Consider the following 15,938-nt stretch of genomic DNA (forward strand, 5'->3'; position numbering starts at 1 on the left):
TACCTTTACCTCTACGGCACAAAGCCATACCTTGACCTCTACGGCACAAAGCCATACCTTGACCTCTACGGCACAAAGCCATACCTTGACCTCTACGGCACAAAGCCATACCTTGACCTCTATGGCACAAAGCCATACCTTGACCTCTACTGCACAAAGCCATACCTTTACCTCTACGGCACAAAGCCATACCAAGACCTCTACGGCACAAAGCCATACCTTGACCTTTACGGCACAAAACCATACCTTGACCTCTACGGCACAGTTTCATTATATCTCGTCCCTACAACACTCACGTTGTGAGAATAGCATAAGCTATCTGACCTTAGATTACATGTGGCATATCATGCCATGTCTCCCCGCTAAAATGTCTCACCGTCACTAGCAAGCTGGTATATGTGCATCTTATCTAGTTGTATCTAGTTTTATTATGAATGTGAATAGGCAGAGGTGAAACAGCCTTTTAGTTAGCTATAGTTGTTTTGGAGTGGGGTTTAAATGTAGGTCTATGTGATGTCGTGTTACTGTGTGACAAGGACAAATGATTGTCTGAAATCTGTCAGAGTATTTATTATTTTTTTAAAGAGTCACTTATACATTGCGTGAACAAATGTTTAACCTACAACTACAGGTACACATCAAGGTCAAACACATACACACACACGCGCGCGCACACAGCACACATCTTGTGTTGTTATTGATGTGGTGTAACTAGTGTGTGTTCTGTGACTGGAAAATTCACTCGTGGTACTACATGGCTGTGTCTCCTTTTTGTGTCGACTATGCTCTGTGTGATGTGTTAGATGATCATTTGATTCCATATTAACCTGTGTATGTTTCCCTCTCTCTCCCTTGGCTCCTGTAGTGCTGGGGAAATACAGTGTCCATCTGAATATAGGTACAGTACAACCCTCGGTTTGTCTCCTATTCATTCTAGTGGGAACTCAGCCAATGTTTCCCTTGTTGCTGTTGCTCTGCCCTAGAATCTGAACTAATCAATACCCCATCATTCTGGCTCATAACTGTTTATCATGTTTACCAAATTCTATTCAGCTTACTGGAAATACTTTAACTGCTTGATAAAGAACCAAGAAGGTCCTGGGCAGATGGGAGAATTCTGCAGTAAATTGATAACCAATTTACCATCCTAAATGTGGTTCAAGCTGTTAGGAACACATTATGATAGAAGCAGATGTCCTCAGCATGATTTGTTTGATATGATTAGACAACGATTGGAGGACCTGACATCTGTATAAGATTGAAGAACACTAAGAAAATGTCAGCATTATAAACCAACAGTACTAAAACCAGGGCTTTAAATGTCTCAATGAGTTTGTTGCATAATGCTGGTGGTTCCAGGTCAAAGGTTGATTTTTCACCTCAACCTAAATACTGTGACTTTTCCTCGCTGTCCCTTCCTCCCAATCACTCCCACTTTCTTTCCCACCCACTCTCTAAAAACACAAACTCATTGCAGAGTTCAGTCAGGTCGCGATAGCCCAAACCGTCACATGCGATTTCTGTTTGACAACTACGACGAGTGACAGTTCAGAGGCACCTTGTGACTGACTCAGTACGTCTGTAGGCATCAGTGAATAAATACATATCTCAAGGACGAGCTAGCTGCGTTCTGTTTACTGCATAAATACACATTCAGATCCAGCTTGCTTGTCCTTCACAGTGAAACGCCACAACAGACACATGAAACCAGCAGTTGTACAACCTTAGAGGCTAGTACACATTATACCTGGTATGAAATACATTATGCCGTATCACCATCATTCATCTGAGCTGCTTTTCATCTTGCTTGGTCTTCCTGTATTCAAAAAAAGAGTAACTTCTTCTTAATGATATTTTTCATTAGAGGTGGAATTACCAGTCTTCCTGTCTGTGTTCTACTCCCTGGTCCTCCTTTGTCTCATTGACCCTAACGAACCTCTAGCCCTCTTCTTCCCCTGTGTATTTATCTCTCTTATGGTCTCTCCATTCTCTCTATCCATAATCTTCCACCTGGAAGCAAACTGGGCCTGGCCTGTTGTCAGACAGCCAGAGGATTAGAGATTAGAGAGGAGCAGCAAACTGACCAGCCTCGGATGATCCTCTTTGGGCAACTTAAACATCTTAAATTTAGACACCAAACCGATCCGAGACCAGCCAGAGATGATCCTCTTTGGGCAACTGAAACATGTTTAATTTAGACACCAAACTGACTTGAGACCAGCCTTGGATGATGCAATTTAAACATGCCTCTTATACTGTATACACGTCATGGGAATGATGTAACCATCTACATATGTTATTTATAAACCCATAGTTTTATGTCAAGATGGCAGGAAATGTGTTGTTGAAGTATTAGGATCATCCTTCAACAACATCCTGCTCTTAGGAGAAAGCATAGTTACTTTTCTAGCTCAGTGCAATGAGCATTCTCTTAAGAGAGTCATTCATCTTTCAGGGTTAGATATAGTATTTTCCTTTGAGCTTATCTCACCTTTCTACATTAGAATGTATTCTCTGTATATTGGCTGGATATTGGTTATGTTTGTTTGCTTTCTAAGCAGAGTGCTCATATACACTAATCTCACTTTAATAATTTAGGCTGAATCGTGTTTAATGGCTGACTCGTGTTTTGTCTTCTTTCTGTGCAGAGAGCTCGGATACACTTAATAAGAACTTCTCCATCGCCTTTTCCATCATCGGCATGTTCTCCTCCCACGCTGTCAGCAACCTGAGCATATTCTTCTGCGCTGAGATCACCCCCACCGTCATCAGGTGAGCCCACCCACACACTGGGACCGGACCATTGGAGTGTACCACTGAGGGGGGTTGAGGGATAGGATTCAGAGGGGCTGTGAGGATATGTTCAGGCCAGGGTTGAGGAGAAACCGTGTTTTAGGCCTCATGGGAATTGAAAACAGGGTTTCATTTTATTCCCCTTTTATTCAGAGATGGCTTGAGTAAAATGTCTGGTTCAGTTTATAACATTTTACAGAACATTCTCTCTGTCAAGCAATGTAAATATACTGTCTACAAATCTGGAATTGAAGAAAGATTGAAGAAGAAAATACCCTGTGTTTTATGATGCTCATTATCCAAATATAACATAGTCTTAGTCTTTTGATCGCAATAGAGAGGTTAATGACTTAAGGTTGCTCTGACCTGCTAGGATATCACCAGGATATTACAACACTGCTGTTAGCATAGCACTCCCACCATTTCAAAATATTGTGTGATCATGGACCTCTACATACATGCCCCCATCTATAACATAGTAAGTGTGTAGTTCTATATCCACATATTGTTTGAATTAGCCTTTCCCTCTCTGTACAAACTACGACACAGCTTTGGATCTCATGATGCTGTGTTGTATTATGTAAGGTTATGGTGCACTGTACTGCCTCGAGTGACTGCGGAGCACCACCTGGTGGCCAGTCACAGACCAGAAAGGAGAGAAATGATGATCCTGCATTGGCAGGATTCTCTTACAAATCAAATCTAATTTTAATTGTCACATGCACCGATTACAACGGGTGTAGTCTATACCATGAAATGCTTGGTTACGAGCCCTTCCCAACAATGCAGAGTGAAAAACTAAACAAATACAAGTAATAGTAACACACAAATGAAGCTATATCCAGGGAGTATCGGTACCAGATCATTGTGCAGGGATATGAGGTAATTGAGGTAGATATTTACATGAATGCAGTGTAGTGACTAATACTTGTAATAATAAGAGTAAAATAAAGAACAGAGTAGCAGCAGAGTTGTGAGTTGTGAGTTGTTCCACATTTTGTTGTGTTCCAGCCTTAATTCAAAATTTATTAAATTGAGATTTTGTGTCACTGGCCTACGCAAAATAATACCCCATAATGTCAAAGTGGAATAATGTTTTTAGACATTTTTACAAATGAAAAGCTGAAATGTCTTGAGTCAATAAATGTTCAAGCCGTTTGTTATGGCAAGCCTACATAAGATTGAAAATGTGCTTAAAACTTCTTAAGGCTAGGGGGCAGTATTTTGACGTCCGGATGAAAAGTGTGTCCAAAGTAAACTGCCTGCTACTCAGGCCCAGAAGCTAGGATTTGCATATTATTAGAAGATTTGGATAGAAAGCACTCAGAAGTTTTTCAAACTGTTTGAATAATGTCTCTGAGTATAACATAATTGTTTTGGCAGGTGAAACTGAGCGGTTTCATCCAGGGAAAAAATGTTTTGAGGTCAATGTGTTTTCTATTAGTTTTCTATGGGAAGCTCTTTTTAATAGGAATTTGCTTGCAGTTCCTAAGGCTTCCACAAGATGTCAACAGTCTTTAGAAATTGGTTGATGTTTTTCTTTTGAGAAATTAAGAAGTAACCCTGTTATTTCCATGTGTCACTCAGAGGGACTCGAGTCTTTTGGTGCGCACAACCTGGAATGTGCTTCACTTTGTTTTCGTCCGGTATTGGACACAGTTTATCCCGTCTTATATTTGATTGATTATTTACGTTTTAGGATACCTAAAGTTGGGTTAGCAAAGTTGTTTGAAATGTTTGGACCAAGTTTACAGGTAACTTATTAGATACTTCGTAGGCATGTTGGGCAAGTTGAAACCGGTGTATTTCTGAATGGACATTTTGGGGATATAAAGAAGACATTTATCAAACAAAGGGACCATTTGTGATGTTTCTGGAACATTTTGGCATGCCAACATAAGAAGATCTTCAAAGGTAAGGCATGAATTATATTGTTATTTCTGATTTTTGTGTCGCACCTGGCTGGTTGAAATAGTATTTTCTTGTGTTTGTATGCGGTATTTTCTTGTGTTTGTATGTGGGGTGCTGTCCTCAGATAATCGCATGGTCTGCTTTCGCAGTAAAGCCTTTTTGAAATCTGACACTGTGGCTGGATTAACAAGAAGTTAAGCTGTATTTTGATGTATAACACTTGTATGTTTAATTAATTCTTATTATGAGTATTTCTGTTTTTGAATTTGGCGCTGCAATTTCACTGGATGTTTTTAAATCAATCCCGTTAATGGTATCCGAGCTGGAATGGGGTGAAGGATCCCTAAGAGGTTTTTAACAAGTCACATAATACGTTTCATGGACTCTGTGTGCAATAATAGTGTTTAACATGATTTTTGAATGACTACCTTGTATTTTTACCACACACATACAATTATCTGTAACGTCTCTTAATCGAGCAGTGAATTTCAAACACAGATTCAACCACAAAGACCAGGGAGGTTTTCCAATGCCTCGCAAAGAAGGGTACCTATTGGTAGATGAGTAAAAACATCCGACATTGAATATCCCACATCAAAGATAGACGTCCTTCGTAACTCAGTTGCCGGAGAGGAAGGAAACCGCTCAGGGATTTCATCATGAGGCCAATGGTGACTTTAAAAAAGTTTAACACTAGAACCGCCATAGGCCAATGGCCACTGAAGCTTGATTTTGTAATTAAATCAAATCTGCCCCAAAACATTGCTATGTCCTGCCCATTTCCTTAACTTTTCCTAAATGTTTGTATTATATCAGAATTTTGAAAACACAAAAGTATTTAGAGCCCTTTTACTTGTTTTTTTCCTACCTTAACCTACCAAGACAATGTGCTGTAGGACGTTGGTACCCAGCCAGGCACTAATGCCTCTCTCTCTCTCCTCACTGGATGAATGACAAATGGATAAATGGGCAATACGTGTGTACCATACTTCACAATTGATTTGAAATTAGGCCGAACTGAATGATAAGGAGGGTGAAGAGGTTGATTTAATTTAGAAAGACACTAGTGTAATGATGAGTTTGTGTTATGCCGTGCGCCTTGATACCATTCTCTTTTAAGTTGTATTTTTTTTTAAATAAGCTGTAAAGGAAAACTAAAACATGCTGCATGTTGCAGTAGGCCTTTCAAATAATGCAAAACATTTCATTGACTCTATACAGAAAGCAAATCATGCCATCCCCCACTGAATGAATGATGGATGGATGGAATTACTTCACAATCAAATTTAAATTAGGCCTAACTGAATGATGAGGGTGAAGATGTTGATTTTATTTAGAACAACAATAGTGTAATGATAAGTTTGTGTAATAAGAATTAGCCTATAGACAAGATTAAATTGACAAGTGACAATATTAGACCTATCAGTTGTCAAATTGTACAAGCAGAGAGGGGTGTAACTTGTAATTTACAAATGCATGGAAAGGAGCATCACTTTTTCAAATCCTCCTTCAGAATCACATGCAGGTAAAACATATTTATTTCTATATAATATCAGGAAGAGCATATTCTGCAGTTTCTATTACACTTACCTTTCTCAAATAACTATCATAATTCAAGAGGTGCAGCTCTATTTCCAAATGTTACTTTTTCCAAGAATATCCGTACTGTCAATGCATTCAGCACATGACCACTAGTGCAGCAGCAATGCTCTGTCTACGAAGTAAAAACTAGTAACCTAATCATCTTCAAATTAAAATATGAAATTTATCCTTTACAATTGTTCATGTACTGGTGCTTTTGTTTAGGAATACAGCAAATTATTTCACCTGTGCACCTGGCTGGTTATAGTATTATCTTTTTTGTTCTACTTTGTCAAAATAAGCTTTAACTGGACTTTATTAATTTCTCCTGTATAACTGTATTACTAATTGAATCTACAGATAAAGTTGATCGAATGGATTAAACTGTAATGTTTTTATTGTAAGGGAAATGAAAATAGGCTGGAGGTCTTGTGTTTTTTCTGGACTTTGAAGAATTAATACAAACCATTTCTAGCTTTTCCACAAATATGTCCTTTACTATAGTTGATCCTTTACTATAGTTGATGTACTATTTATCAAGGGTTGGTGCTTATGTTTTTGCACCTTGTGGGTTGATATGGATCTGATGCATATGCTAAAGAAGACGCCCATCAACGTTGTCTAGCGGGTTAATAGATGTGATAGGAGAAAACTGAAGAAGGATCAACAACATTGTTGTTCAGGACTACCTGGCATGATGACTCCTTGCTGTCCCCAGTCCACCTGGCCGTGCTGCTGCTCCAGTTTCAACTGTTCTGCCTGCTCTGCTTGCACATATTTTGTGCATGTGCACCACTTAGTCGCATTTCGTTGTTAGTCTATTGATTTATTGTTCTGTTTTTGCTAAGTTTCACTTCATAATAAATAATAAAATGTGGAACTCAACGTCCGCTGTGCCTTGGTCCGTCTCTCCTCACGATCGTGACAGAATATCCCACCAACAAAGGACCAAGCAGCGTGAACATGAGGTAAGGAAGTTTTGGACTTGGGAGGACATGAGAGGATGCGATACCTTTCCTTGGCGGCAGACGGAAGGAAAAAATATGAAGGGTTCGCGCCCACAGAAAGCCCAAGGACAACCCCAATGAAATTGTGTGTGTGGGGGGGGCATGAGGGATGGTCGGCAGATCTAGCGCTCGAGCAGCAGAGAGTGCCAGAGTCTGTGTGGGAGTCGATAGAGGAATTTAATGAGAGATACCGGAGAGAGGTTCTGGCAAGGAGTATGTTGCAGCGCAGGCGCGGTACCATCTGTGCCTGCTCCCTGCACTCGCCCTGGAGAGTCAGAGACTGTCAGGGAGGCAATGGGGAAGTTGGGAGAGAGAGATGAGAAAGATGTTGTGGAAGTGTGTTCTGCTCAATATCCGACCAGAGGATCCGTCTGGTGCAACTTGGGCCGGCACCACACTTCTGGCCTCCAGAGCGCGTCCCCAGTCAGGTGCGTCCTGTGTCTCCTCCTCGCACTCGCCCTGAAGTATGTGTCCCCAGTCCGGTACATCCTGTGCCTGCTACCCGCACTCTCTCTGAGGTGTGTGTCACCAGTCCGCTTCCACCTGTGCCGGCTCCACGCACCAGACTTTCAGTGCGCCTCCCCAGTCCAGAACGTCCTGTGCCTACTCCCCACACTTGCCCTGAAGTGCGTGTCATCAGTCCAGTGCCACCTGTGCCGGCTCCATGCACCAGGCCTCCAGTGCCCCTTCCCAGTCCGGTACGTCTTGTATCTGCTCCACTCACTAGGCCTCCAGTGCGCATTCACAGTCCAGAGCTTCTGGCGACGGTTCATAGTCCAGGGCTTCCGGCGACGGTTCATAGTCCAGGGCTTCCGGCGACGGTTCATAGTCCAGAGCTTCCGGCGACGGTTCATAGTCCAGGGCTTCCGGCGACGGTTCCCAGTCTAGAGCTTCCGCCGACGGTTCCCAGTCTAGAGCTTCCAGCGACGATTCCCAGTCTAGAGCTTCCACCGACGGTTCCAGTCTAGAGCTTCCAGCAACGATTCCCAGTCCTGAGCTTCCAGCGACGGTTCACAGTCCGGAACCTCCTACGACGGTCCACAGTCCGGAATCTCCTGCGACGGTCCACAGACCGGAACCTCCTGCGGCGGTCCACAGTCAGGAACCTCCTACAACGGTCCATAGTCCCAATCCAGGGCAGGAGCCTTCCTCTGCACCGGTGCCCAGTCCAGGCATGGCGTCCATTCCCGCTCCATGGCAGGAGCCTTCCTCTGCACCGGTGCCCAGTCCAGGCATGGCGTCCATTCCCACTCCATGGCAGGAGTCTTCCTCTGCACCGGTGCCCAGTCCAGACACGTTGCCCAGTCCAGGCATGGCGTCCATTCCAGCTCCAAGGCCGGAGCCTTCCTCTGCGCCGGTGCCCAGTCCAGGCATGGCGTCCATTCCCACTCCATGGCAGGAGTCTTCCTCTGCACCGGTGCCCAGTCCAGACACGTTGCCCAGTCCAGGCATGGCGTCCATTCCAGCTCCAAGGCCGGAGCCTTCCTCTGCACCGGTGCCCAGTCCAGGCACGGCGTCCAGTCCCGCTCCAAAGCTAGAGCCTTCCTCTGCACCGGTGCCCAGTCCAGGCACGGCGTTCAGCCCGGCGCCATGGCCGGATCCGGGGTCTGGGCGGGGGCTACAACCTGCACTGGAGCCGCCACTGACACTAATCACCCCCCCTACCCTCCCGGTATGGTGTCAGGTTTTGCGTCCGGAGTCCGCACCTTTGGGGGGGGGGTGGTGCTGTCACTTCCTGACCATAGAGAGCCCTTAGTTCTCTATGGTGTAGTAGGTCAGGGCGTGACTAGGGGGTGATCTAGTATAGATATTTCTATGTGGGTGTGCTAATATGGTTCCCAATTAGAGGCAGCTGTTTATTGTTGCCTCTGATTGGGTATCATATTTAGGTAGGTTGTTTCCACACCTGCATTTGTGGGATATTATTTTGTGTTTTGTGCATGTGCACCACGTAGTCCCATTTCTTTAGTCGTTAGTCTATTGATTTATTGTTTTGTTTTTGCTAAGTTTCACTTTAAAATAAATATGTGGAACTCAACATCCACTGCGCCATGGTCTGTCTCTCCACAAGTACGTGACAGCACAGAAAAAATCTGAGTTAAACCTGGTTCAGTCTGCTTTCCAACAGACACTGGAAGACAAATTCACCTTTCCACAGGACAATAACCTAAAACACAAGGCCAAATATACACTAGAGTTGTTTACTAGGGCAACATTGAATGTTCCTGAGTGGCGTAGTTACAGTTTTGACTTAAACCGAATTGAAAATCTATGGCAAGACTTGAATCTGGCACTCTATCAATGATCAACAACTAATTTGACAGACTTAAAATAATAATACTACTAATAATAATAATGTGCAAATATTGTACTATCCAGGTGTGCATAGCTCTTAGGAACTTACCCAGAAAGACTCACAGCTGTATTCGCTGCCAAAGGTGATTGTAACATATTGACTATGGGGGGTGAATACTTATGTAAATTAGATTTTAGTATTTAATTTTCAATACATTTGCGAAAATGTATAAAAACATGTTTTCACATTGTCATTATGGGATATTGTATGTAGATGTATGAGACAAAAAAATACATTTGATCCATTTTGAATTCAGGCTGTAACAACAAAATGTAGAATAAGACAATAGGTATGAATACTTTCTGAAGGCACTGCATATTGAGTGCAAAAGTGTGTGTGTGTGTGTGTGTGTGTGTGTGTGTGTGTGTGTGTGTGTGTGTGTGTTGTGTCGGTATGCACGTGTGCGTGTGTGTTTGTGTGTGTGTGTTATGCACCGTATGTGTGTTTGTATGTAATGTATGTGAACGTGTGTGGGTTTTGTGTCAGTGTAGTGTGAGTTTGTATATAGTGTGTATGTATAGTCTTGTGAGTGCAAGATAGGGTCAGCGCAGGTAGACCAGGTAACCATTTCAGTAATTATTTAATTAAATGCGGGAATAATGACATGCAAACCTGGGCAGTTTTGTCTTCACATTGCTCTAAAAAAGGGAACTGAAACGATTGCTCTAAAAAAGGGAACCGAAACCATTGTCCTAAAAAAGGGAACCGAAACCATTGTCCTAAAAAAGGGAACCGAAACCATTGTCCTAAAAAAGGGAACCAAAACCATTGCCCTAAAAAAGGGAACCGAAACCATTGCTCTAAGAAAGGGAACCGAAACCATTGTCCTAAAAAAGGGAACCAAAACCATTGCCCTAAAAAAGGGAACCAAAACCATTGCTCTAAAAAAGGGAACCGAAACCATTGTCCTAAAAAAGGGAACCAAAACCATTGCCCTAAAAAAGGGAACCGAAACCATTGCTCTAAAAAAGGGAACCGAAACCATTGCTCTAAAAAAGGGAACCAAAACCATTGCTCTAAAAAAGGGAACCAAAACCATTGCCCTAAAAAAGGGAACCAAAACCATTGCCCTAAAAAAGGGAACCGAAACCATTGCTCTAAAAAAGGGAACCAAAACCATTGCCCTAAAAAAGGGAACCGAAACCATTGCCCTAATAAAGGGAACCAAAACCATTGCTCTAAAAAAGGGAACCGAAACCATTGCTCTAAAAAAGGGAACCAAAACCATTGCCCTAAAAAAGGGAACCAAAACCATTGCCCTAAAAAAGGGAACCGAAACCATTGCTCTAAAAAAGGGAACCAAAACCATTGCCCTAAAAAAGGGAACCGAAACCATTGCCCTAAAAAAGGGAACCAAAACCATTGCCCTAAAAAAGGGAACTGAAACCATTGCTCTAAAAAAGGGAACCGAAACCGTGTATTTCAAGCTAACCGAATTCATACTACCTCTCGAGATGTTCTCATTTCGGTTTGCTTTGGGGGCTCTTTTGACAGGTCTCAGTTCCTTTTGGAGTGTTCACACTGCACAGAAAAATTAAGTGAACTGCACTGAGTTCACAAAAATAGTCTGAAAGGTGCCAAGTGTGAAAACACCCATACTCACATCGACCATGTAGAGCGAGATCACACAGTCATCCGTAACAGGTGCTTTCAAGCAAGACTCAGTGTTGTATTTCTCAAAGTGAGCTTAAAAGGCATTTAGCTCGTTTGATAGTTCTGCATCACTGGGCATCTCATGGCTGAGTTTCCCTTCGTAATCTGTTATCGTCTGCAAAACCTGCCACGTAAGATGAGCGTCGGAGTTGGTGTCCTTTTGCATGTTTGATATTGCGTCGGAGGTCGCAGCAGGCTTTGTTGTATGTGTCCATGTCCGTATCCCGTTCCTTGTAAGGAGTAGCTCTAGCCTTTAGCCCAGCGCAGCCTGTAATCAATGTTCTTGTTTTGGTTACGTTCGTATTGCTACTGTGGGGACGACGTCGTCTATGCTGCACTTATTGATGAAGCCTGTGACTGATGTGGTAAACTCCTCAATGGTATCGGATTAATCATGGTATTGCAGCACTCTCTGCCGTTGTGACCTTAAAATGGCTGATAGGATATGTCAATAACACAATAATCACCAAGTGTGTCTTTGTAAGGAAATTAGTCTAGTAGGGGCTTGAATTTGCCATTGAATGTGAACATAGAGAACCTTGAAATTGAATAAATTCAGACAGTAACTAAGCAGATCGTTGCACTGGAAATAGCAGAGGTTGCAGGGCGCATCCTGTCTAAAGAATGGTTCAGGTTTAAAGACAGTGGGGCGGTTTTCCTAGCTGACGTTCCATGTCTCCCTTTGTAGGGGTGGTGGTCTGTATCGCCTCAAATCTATATGAGAGCTACCTAGGAGAGTAGGGTGAAAGGTTGGGTTTGAGATTTGGTGTAGATTTCAGAAGTGATGACTGACATGATGTTCCTTGTCTCTCTCTCCGTAGGGGTGGTGGTCTGGGCCTGGTACTAGCCAGTGCTGGCTTCGGCATGCTGACCGCCCCCATCATGGAGCTGCACAATCAGAAGGGCTACTTCCTCCACCACATCATCTTCGCCTGCTGCACCCTCATCTGCATCATCTGCATTCTCCTCCTCCCCGAGACGCGCTACCAGCCCCTGCCCGAGACCCTGGCAGACGGGGAGTGTTACACCCGCCAACCCCTGATGCCTCCCAGGAAGCCTGGCGAACAGCGCCTCCTCCTGGCCCAGTCGGAGAGCAGCAGGGACTACACCCGGGTCCACGACACACCACTGCACGAGGCGGCCGCCACCACCGTCTTCACCATGGACTCCACGGCATCCTCCGCTGTTGACCTTACGGCACCGTCGTTTATAGTTATTTTGCCGCCCCCCGCTACAGAGTTGACGTCATTCCAGCCTGATCCTGATACTGTGCGCCTGGTTAAGAAAGACCTCAATGGGAAATCTGTTACGCCCCCATCTGGTACTCCCATGCCGGCCCTAGATAAGGCAGGCGTTGTACTGCCTAGTAAAGAGCACCTGTTATCTTCCACACCTAGAAATCGTGCCCTCACTCCCTCCAATTCCCTTCTGAAGTCCACAGAAGATTCTACTGATATACCCCTAATTGAGATTCCACTGACATACCCCTCAGCCCCCTCCCCTACTAAGGACGTTACCACTGCCACTGATACAGAAGACCTCCCTACCTCCATCTTGGTCAACACCATTCCCCCTGTTATTGAAACCCATCCTATCTCTTCATTGGACTCAACCACTCCACCAGTACTTGATTCATCCTCTACCTCCACATTGGACTCTACCCCTCCCCCTGTCATAAAATACACCCCTACATTGGACTCTACCATTCCCCCTGTCATAGAAACTCCTTGTACCTTGGGCTCTACCACTCACCCTGTAATTGTCCCTATCCCCCATTCTCCAACACCCTCCCCTACTGTCATCAATGACATTGTTCCCCTTCCCCTCATGGTCGACTGTACCACTCCTATTGATTCTACTGACCCCATCACCACAGATTCGATCATTCCCATTCTAATAGACTCTGTAGATGACAAACTCCCCCCTCCTCCTACCCATAATTCAGACTGTACCATTCCCCCTGTCACAGACTCTGTCCATACTCCAGAGTTGGACTCTTCATGTGTTAAGGATGTTGTTGTCTCTCCCTCTTCCCCTGTCGTAGCTCATTCCCCTGTTCATTACCCCACCCCCCTATCACCACCACTGCCACCCATTGACTCAGTTCATATCCCAACAACAGTGGACTCTTCCACTCCCCCTGTCATAGACACTGTTCACCCCCTCACTGTGGACTCTACCACTCTCCCCATCACAGACATTGTTCAACCCCTTACATTGGACTCTACAACTCTGCTTTTCATAGACTCACTTCTCCCCAACATAACAGACTCTGAGACCACAGAGGCGGCCCCTGCTTCCACAATAATGGACTGCACCATCTCCTCCCCAATAGACTCAGGTATCCTCCCCGTAATGGATTGTGCCATCTCAGAAAACAGCGCTGTCAACGGGGTGGTGTCTTCATGATCCAAGGCTCCACCTGTGGAACAAGGAGGTGGGCCCCTCCCTCATGGAGGAAGAAGCCCCAGACACCCATGTCACATGACGGGGGTCACTAACTGGTCTGTCAGGCCTCAGACATTTCAGCTGCTCTGTCGGGAGACTGCAAGTGACAAACAGGAGGGTAACAGCTTGAGCGTGGGCCAAGTTTTTTTGTGTCATACATCTTACTGGGAACAGCCAGAGAACAGGACAGGGTTGTGGTGACAGTGATGAGTGGTTAGGGACAGTTTGAAATTTACTGGGAGGGTAATGCGTTTTTTTCCCCTGGGTTTACATTCACCCTATTTGCAGGTTTTACTATATGATTTATTCCATCATCTGCTTGCATGCACCTCCCCTATATCAAGGTGTTTTGGAGGTTCCATTATGCACTGCACTTCTCCACATACTAACTATACCACAGGCCAATATAGTCTACCAGTCTAACTGTCTATCCTGCCCTCTATCCACCTTTCATAGTGACAATAGTGGTAGGTGGATAGTTTGTCCAGATCTGCAATAACTAGCGATCATACCACACGTAATATCATTCAAAGCTGCACCAATATAAGTGGAGAGACCAGGTGCGTCATTGCGCATGAAAGAACAGTGAAGACATGAGACATGCAGCTCAAAAAACTGTACAATTATTCTACCTAGACTAGCCTAGAACACATTATTGCTTTCAAGTCAGTACATTTTACTCTAGGCTGTGAACTGCAGTGAAAATGTCATTTGAATAATATTTCATTCCATTCATTCCATTTGGCTCAATTGTTGGTCTGCTCTAGAACAAGGGTCTCCAACAGGTCCAGTAGATCGCAGCCCACCTATGAGTAGCTCGCAGCCCACCTATGAGTAGCTCGCAACCCACCTATGAGTAGCTCGCAGCCCACCTATGAGTAGCTCGCAGCCCACCTATGAGTAGCTCGCAACCCACCTATGAGTAGCTCGCAACCCACCTATGAGTAGCTCGCAGCCCACCTATGAGTAGCTCGCAGCCCACCTATGAGTAGCTCGCAGCCCACCTATGAGTAGCTCGCAGCCCACCTATGAGTAGCTCGCAACCCACCTATGAGTAGCTCGCAGCCCACCTATGAGTAGCTCGCAGCCCACCTATGAGTAGCTCGCAGCCCACCTATGAGTAGCTCACAACCCACCTATGAGTAGCTCGCAGCCCACCTATGAGTAGCTCGCAACCCACTTATGAGTAGCTCGCAGCCCACCTATGAGTAGCTCGCAGCCCACCTATGAGTAGCTCGCAGCCCACCTATGAGTAGCTCGCAGCCCACCTATGAGTAGCTCACAGCTCGCAACCCACCTATGAGTAACTCGCAGCCCACCTATGAGTAGCTCGCAGCCCACCTATGAGTAGCTCAGCCCACCAGCCCACCTATGAGTAGCTCGCAGCCCACCTATGAGTAGCTCGCAGCCCACCTATGAGTAGCTCGCAGCCCACCTATGAGTAGCTCGCAGCCCACCTATGAGTAGCTCGCCAAATAATTCTGAAAGTACATGCAATATTCACATGGCCCACTGCAAACTGTCATAAACAAATCTCTCAAGTTTCAGACACCGCAGCTTCCCAGCTACTGTCTAATAAATGCACCGTTGGCATTATCCCACCCCTGGTTAGCCACTAAAGGTCTAAAAAGCCAAACATAAAACAATATCTGCCAATTAATTTTCCAGCAATATTGCCCCGGTCTGTCTGTGTGATGCACGCGTTTGTCTATCACTTCATGTGGAGCCAGTTGATGTGATAACTGTTTTGTGGGTTTCCTCAAAGCCTTCTCAATCAAATGTTGACTGCAAAGTCATGAGTAAGTATATCATTTGTGTCTAAAGTGAACAAAAATATAAATGCAACATGCAACCATTTCAAAGATTTTACTGAGTTTACAGTTCATATAAGAAAATCAGTCAATTTAAACAAATGCATTAGGCCCTAATCTATGGATTTCACATGAATGGGAATACAGATGCATCTGTTGGTCACAGATTTTTAAAAATTATAACAATTAAAGTAGGGGCGTGTATCAGAGAACTAGTCATTATCTGGTGTGACCACCATTTACATCACACATCTCCTTCACATAGAGTTGATCAGGCTGTTGATTGTGGCCTGTGGAATGTTGTCCCACTCCTCTTCAATGATTGTGCAAGGTTACTGGATATTGCCGGGAACTGTAACACGCTGTCGTACGCTTCGA

The 15,938-nt window shown here is 44.4% G+C and overlaps 1 protein-coding gene across 1 annotated transcript in view; it reads left to right on the plus strand.

Annotated features, from left to right (window-relative positions):
* Positions 1–15,029, plus strand: part of LOC135513017 (solute carrier family 22 member 23-like) — a 77,210-nt gene extending 62,181 nt beyond the window's left edge. The window contains exons 8-10 of the mRNA XM_064935651.1: positions 866–898; positions 2,649–2,772; positions 12,123–15,029. Of these exons, the coding sequence (XP_064791723.1) occupies positions 866–898; positions 2,649–2,772; positions 12,123–13,710 (1,745 nt within the window). The 3' untranslated portion in view covers positions 13,711–15,029. The remainder of the gene's footprint in view (positions 1–865; positions 899–2,648; positions 2,773–12,122) is intronic.
* Positions 15,030–15,938: the final 909 nt, after the last annotated feature.

This window comes from Oncorhynchus masou, chromosome 3, assembly GCF_036934945.1.
Source record: "Oncorhynchus masou masou isolate Uvic2021 chromosome 3, UVic_Omas_1.1, whole genome shotgun sequence".
NCBI classification, from domain to species: domain Eukaryota; kingdom Metazoa; phylum Chordata; class Actinopteri; order Salmoniformes; family Salmonidae; genus Oncorhynchus; species Oncorhynchus masou.